Below are 6675 nucleotides of genomic sequence, written 5' to 3' on the forward strand. Positions count from 1 at the left end.
GTTTCAGTTTTAGCTTAAAATGATTAACAGAAGTTGTCAACACATCAAAAAGGATCGAATTCCACATAAATATGGAATTGACAAAAAAATGAATGACGGAAAGCATTGATAGAGGAGGGTAAACAACGAATTGTCAAAGGGTGAGACCGGATTGCTTGTCCTCTAGTATAGTGACCAGGAAAGTCGAAAAATAAATAAATCGTTTTCAGCTACAACTGACTGTTTTGTTAGAGTTTATACGCCTGAGTGCTCTATTAGAGTATCTAGGTGCAAAATCTAATATATAAGTCCTTCTGAAATAAAGCGATGGAGCTCCATTTTCTTCCCCTTTGCTACTACACTGTTAAATTTTGAAAATTCTACAAACATATTAGCACTTTTTAAAGAGATCACGTGATTTTACATTTATTTTTGGGTTTGCCGAAATAGTGATCCGTCGCATCTGTGAAACGTAACATTAACTTATTTAGCCATGCTTTAATTTGTATGTATGTATGTATGTATGTATGTATGTATGTATGTATGTATGTATGTATGTATGTATGTATGTATGTATGTATGTATGTATGTATGTATGTATGTATGTATGTATGTTTGCTTGTTTGTTCAGGGCACAGCTGAACAACAGCTTCGTTGATACTGTCTCCCTGTTAAAATAACTATAAAAATTTAAAAAAACAACTTGTTATATGGCCTTAGTGTACATACTAAAACAAGGATAGCAATACCTCATCTACAATAGACGAATTTTATAATAAGGCACCATTACCTGAATTTTGCATTATTTGTAGGGAGCTATGGTATATATTTCCTTTCTATTATACAATTAATTGCACTTAATAATTCACCAACACTAAGCTTATTACATCATTAAAAAAGTTTATTGACAATAGACAAATTTCGTAATAGAATAACTGTCGCCCCTAGAAACCTGAATTTCATGTAAACATGGATGTCTATAGTAACCTCTCCAGGTTTCAATGCAAGTTATGAGGTTAGACATTTTTCAGTTTGCAGTTTTTCATACATTTTATATGTGAGTGCCCAGGGAAAAAAACTATTACCCCCATCACATAGAAAATGCATAGGAAAAGTAGCTATAGCTATCCATCGGACCATCTCATGACCTGTTATCAAATTGTTTTCATGCACTAATTATGCCATCATAACTCTTCATTGCAGCCTCAGGGCAACCATGAATATGCATGAATACCTGATGCTAGCACAATAATTCCACCATTTTAATAAATAAAACAAGTAATATTGTTATGGCTATATCATGCACAAAATAACATTATGCTCTGCATACACAAACATTTGCCAATACCTATCAGCTATGCAGTAAACTACATCTTCAGATTCTCCTTGTTTCCAACCCTAACAAGCAAACGGGACAATCTGCATTATCTTCTTCACAAAGAACAGGGACCATTAGACTACATCTACTACAGAAACCAGCAAATCTTCCACATTCGTTCATGCAACCTTTACATCGACTACCAGCATCATTTATAAATTCACATGAAACACAATACCATGATTTGAATCGTGGAGTGGGAAATGTGGAAGGTTTATAACTGGATGACGGACTGACAGAATCTCTGTTAGCTCTTGGAGTTGCCACTGGCTTTTTGTCATGTGGGATGTCTAAGTTAACAGTGGCTCTTTGAAACCCCTGCATTGCAATTGCAATATCAACATTGCCATATTGTGGATCACTGGAAAGTCCAGCAACTTTCTTTTGTTCTTCCCTTTTCTTTTCTAACTCTTTCATTTTACTAGATGCTGCAAGATCAATATTACCATATTGTGGATCAATCTTTATTTTTCCTTTCTCTGTCCTTTCCTTTGCTATTTCCTTAATCCGATTGCCATTTAGATTTGGTGCAAGATTAATATTACCATAATGTGGACCAAAATTATTGTCAATATTCACTTCAACTTGTCCTCTCCTTTCTTGATTCATTTCTAACGTTTTCCTTTTACCATTTGCTGTAAAATCAGTACGTTGTAGATCAGGGTAGGTGCCAACACACACTTCAGCCTTTCCCCGTTCTTCCTTTTTCATTGCTGCTACTTTTCTTTTGTCATTTACTGTAAAATCAATATTATCATACTGTGGATCAAAATTGACAATGGTATCAAGTTCAACATACTCTCTTTCTTCCCTTTTCTTTTCTAGCGGCTCCTTCCATTTACTATTTTGTGCACTTCCAACATTACCATATTGTGAATGAAGATTGGCATCAATATCCACTTCAATCTTTCCTTTTTCTATCTTTTTCATTTCTGCCTCTTTTCTGTTGGTATTTGTTTCAATATCGATATTGGCACATCTCAAACCATTATGTGCAACTTCCAAGGTTGTATTTGAATATTGAATTACACGAGGAGTCTAGGAAAATATACAATTTGTATAATCATGTATCTATAATTGTTTCATGATGATTTACTAAACTTGACTATCACTGTTAAATAGTGAAATATGTCTATTCTAGTTGTACTGGGCCAAAATATTAAGCTGGTAACTGCATAAGCTAGTTAAGAAGTTTGTACAAATGTATTTTACAACGACCAGTTTAAATGGATGAACTTATTATACAGTGACCTGATTATACAGGTTTCACTGCATGTAGGGTGTATGTATGTACATAAATATGTATGTATGTATGTATGTATGTATGTATGTATGTATGTATGTATGTATGTATGTATGTATGTATTTAAGAAAATTATTGTAAAAAGCACCACTATGTAGTTGTTACAGAAATGATAAAAACTGCACAGCTATAGCTACACAAAATAAACCACAGAAGGGAAACATGTGTCACTAGGCCTCATTATACTGTACATTTCCATAATAGTGTAAGAAACATGCATGAAGCTTTTGATGTGCATCCTGCAAATCCCTTCAACTGAAGCCATGCACATTTCAACCCACTTTGATTTGTAAATAAATGGCTGAAGTGGGATTAAAAGTGTTGTAAGATTTTGGCCTAAGGTATCTATTAAAATTTGAAATTTCACAACATATTTCATTCTACAGTAACTCATCATAATAGCATTGAATTAGGATCAAAATCAGCTTGATAACTTGCCAGTATTAGTTAGGTTATAATCAATAATCAAGTCTAAATGTGCCTTTAGAGTAAATGCTTCCAAAAAGTTTCTATGGAATTTTTATCATTATTTTCTACTGACTAATTAACTTTGTACACAAGGTCTATAATGATGGGTGATTTCTTAACTATTCAACATCACTTTGGCCCAAGACATTTCTTTTTGTAGCCACAATGCACACATCATGACAGAAGTCCAAAAAGTAGGTGGGGGAAGGGAGGGGGGGGGGGGACTTTGACGATAAAATTTACAAATAGAGTTTGAAGCATATGTTATTCATGATGGCTCTAGGGGAGAAGGGGGGTTTTCACATCTTTTAAATGATTTCACTATGTTTTTGCAAATAATTTAAGTTGCCACGTGATTGTTCTATTAGAATGGTTGACTGCTTATTACAGTATCCCAATCTTTTTCCTAGCCCCCACATACTGCACTAAAAGAAAGAATGGTGCCAGAATTAATGCTTCCATCCAACCCCCCCTCCAATTACTGTATCAATTATTGAAAAGGCCTAGAAAACTCTGAGACATGGTCATATTGTTTGTAATTGAGCCTTACCATTGTAGAACCTGTCTCTTTACAAATGAGTCAGTAGGACTGATGATGGCTGAAGCAGATGCACATTTACTTTAGAGTTGGAAACCAGTCAGCAAATTTTCTAGAACTGGCCTATTTAATCAGAGTGGAATGAAATGTTGTGTAGCATAAGGGAGTAATAAATACTCAGAATCATTTTAAGGACATGCTTGGAAACCAGAATGGCCTTCTCTTCCTACAGTTACTTTTTTACTATTTATTATATCAGTTTGATACCATTCTGTGACTACAATTAATAACACTGGTATACAGGGTTGGATCCAGCAGCTGGCAAGGGGAGGGGCACAAACAGGCTAAGTTGTAAGTGGTTGGGGAGACCCAGATTCTCTTGTTAGTTGCTGCATTTTTAAAGAAGCAAAAAATCATCTATTAGTAGTATTCCAGTGTTGGTTTTGCCATTTTGGCCTTTGCAGATGGTTGTGAAGTCTTAAAAGCTGTTTAAAAGGCTATTAATGTCTTTAAAAGCAGCAACATGAAAGTTACTTTGTAAAAGTAACTAGTCACATATTACTTGCAACTGAACTATTTAGTTACAGTTACATATTAACCATAAAATAAAGTAACTATAATAAAATTACATATTATATTACTTTGTGTCCACAGCCTTAAGCTGTCACATGTGAAACTACCACCTTATCATGTGACACGATTGCATTGTTGGACAAGGTGCAAATCTTGGTTATAAGTAAGAAGCTGGTGAATAAGCTTCATTCAGTAGGCTTCATTACTTCATTGTGGCTAGGTGCTACTCAGTGGATTACTAACGAGATTAGTGACTTCATTACTTGTAGTAATAATATTACGTAATATTAGATTCGTTACAGTTACTTAGTTAACGCGTTACATTTGTAAGTAAAGTAACTTGAGTTATATTATACCTGTTTTTATAGCATATTTCGTTATATTACTTAGTTACCGCAAAAGTAATAATATTACATAACGCATTACTTATAAGTAACGTGTTACTCCCAACGCTGGAGGTATGTAGTATGCACGAAAGTGCTTAGTGACAGTTTTACAGCTAGTTTGACTAATTTGCTATGATATTACGTGAATTTGTAACAGTAAATGCTATATGCATATTTTCATGAGTTATAAATCGATCTTGGCCTGACAAAGTTCAGTATTTTAATCAAAACTGTAGCTAGCTATGGCTACTCCACAAGGTAAGGGGAGCGGAGGGGGGCATTTGCCCAAAATGCCCCATCCTGGATCTGCCATTGGTGTCTTCTACAAATCATATGACTTGCTGATGTACAGTACAGTATTATGTAGTCAGGATAAAGCCATACTATTCTATTGCCTGTGTAGACTAAACTGCATCCAACATAATGATGTTGAATCCATAGTCATGTGTGCACACTCTATATACAAAGAAGCCATTGCATGGTCATTCACAATACATCGCATGGTTTCAGAAGAAAGCAAATAAGGATTGAAACTATTCCCCCACAAGCACAGCATACACAACTGCACATAAGCAAGGCATAGTCACACACTATACATGGTGTGGGTTCCAATTGAAGTAACTGAGACACCTTGGCAAAAAGAAGATAAACAACTTGGTACTACACAAATTGAGATACTCTATAGAATGGTTATAGATATTTCAAGCATTCATATGTGCCTTACCTGCAAGCTATGAAATGAAGACCCTTGAGAACATTTGCCTAGTATACTAAATTTATACTAAACTATAGTCTTGTGGAATCATTATAGCTTTAACTAAATGACAGAATGCATAACTAGTATATAGCTACTACTGAATTCTATAATCTCCATACCATGTTTTGAGATTGATCCACACTGACAGAATCATGCTTAATCTCTTTTAGCAATAATTCATGAATCTTTCGGTCTTTTTCTTGTATGACTGCTTCCATCATTCTCACAGTATCTGTCAATTCATTAATTTGCAGTTGTTTTTCTTGAACAGCATCTAACAGTTCAACCAAACCTATGGGCAAAGGAGTCTGTTCATTTTTGGCCAGTTTAAGCTCCTCTAACTCTGCACAAACAGCTGAAATTTCAGGTCGTCCATCTGGTGTATTATGGAGGCATGCTTCTACCAACTCCCTCAATGCTACTTCAGTACATAACTGAAGGTAATCTTCTCGTCTCTGCACCTCAGTGAGAGCAGTCAATGAACCTTCTGGGAAAATATCTTTTGGCTCAGGCCACTGATGGGACATGACATGACAGGCAACACAACCTAGTGAGAACACATCTACTGGCTTGCTATAACATGGCTTACGCAAAAGTGTTTCAGGCGGCATAAAGTGAAGCGTACCAGGAACTTGAGTTTGTGTCTTCATTCGACTGTGATCCACCACTTTAGCTACTCCGAGATCAGCAATTTTAGCTACACAATGTTTTGTCAGGAGAACATTATTGGAGGAGAGGTCTCTGTGGATAATATCCTGACCATGAAGGAACTCTAGTCCTTCAGAAATATCAACTAAGATGGATAACTTTATGTGAAACAGTACTTTTTCCTTTTCATACTTCTCCAAGAAACCTGTTAAACTGGTTTCCATCATTTCCATTACAAGCCATGGCAGTTTAGCCTCAGGAATAGGATAGTGAATACCCAACACCTGCACTACATTAGGATGATGTATTCGACTAGCATTGACACATTCAGTGAGAAAAGATTGTTTAGTTGTTTCGAGTTCTGCTGAGGTTATTCCATTGACTAAAACCGGGTGAATTTCTTTGGCAGCACACGACGTTCCGTGCACATATACTTTAATCACTCGTCCATACGATCCTTTACCGATCACTTGACCAGTACTAGTAACTTCTCGTAGATGTATGAGGTGAGACGACGAATAGTCACACATCTTGGACCGTCAGTAGTAGAACGCCGGCTCGCGTTTCGTGAAGTTGACAGAAAAATTTGCAGCGAAAGGTGAGAACATCCGCTAGATAAGGTTTCCTGCTAGCCTTTGTCACTAT

General features: G+C 35.9%; 1 protein-coding gene across 1 annotated transcript; it reads right to left on the reverse strand.

Annotated features, from left to right (window-relative positions):
- Positions 1-1172: 1172 nt before the first annotated feature.
- On the reverse strand, positions 1173-6675 carry LOC136264065 (probable serine/threonine-protein kinase kinX). Its single transcript, XM_066058748.1, has 2 exons — positions 5502-6675; positions 1173-2395 (listed from the first exon to the last, which is right to left on the reverse strand). The coding sequence occupies exons 1-2, from the start codon at positions 6558-6560 to the stop codon at positions 1355-1357; spliced, it is 2100 nt and encodes a 699-aa protein (XP_065914820.1). The 5' UTR covers positions 6561-6675; the 3' UTR covers positions 1173-1354.

This window comes from Dysidea avara, chromosome 8 (assembly GCF_963678975.1).
Source record: "Dysidea avara chromosome 8, odDysAvar1.4, whole genome shotgun sequence".
Taxonomy (NCBI): Eukaryota; Metazoa; Porifera; class Demospongiae; order Dictyoceratida; family Dysideidae; genus Dysidea; species Dysidea avara.

Excerpts from the sequence above, each read along its gene's own strand:
- LOC136264065 (XM_066058748.1), bottom strand. The coding sequence starts at position 6,560 with ATGTGTGACTATTCGTCGTCTCACCTCATACATCTACGAGAAGTTACT. Across the intron at positions 2,396-5,501 it reads TGGATCAATCTCAAAACATG|ACTCCTCGTGTAATTCAATA; the intron begins GTATGGAGATTA and ends ATATTTTCCTAG.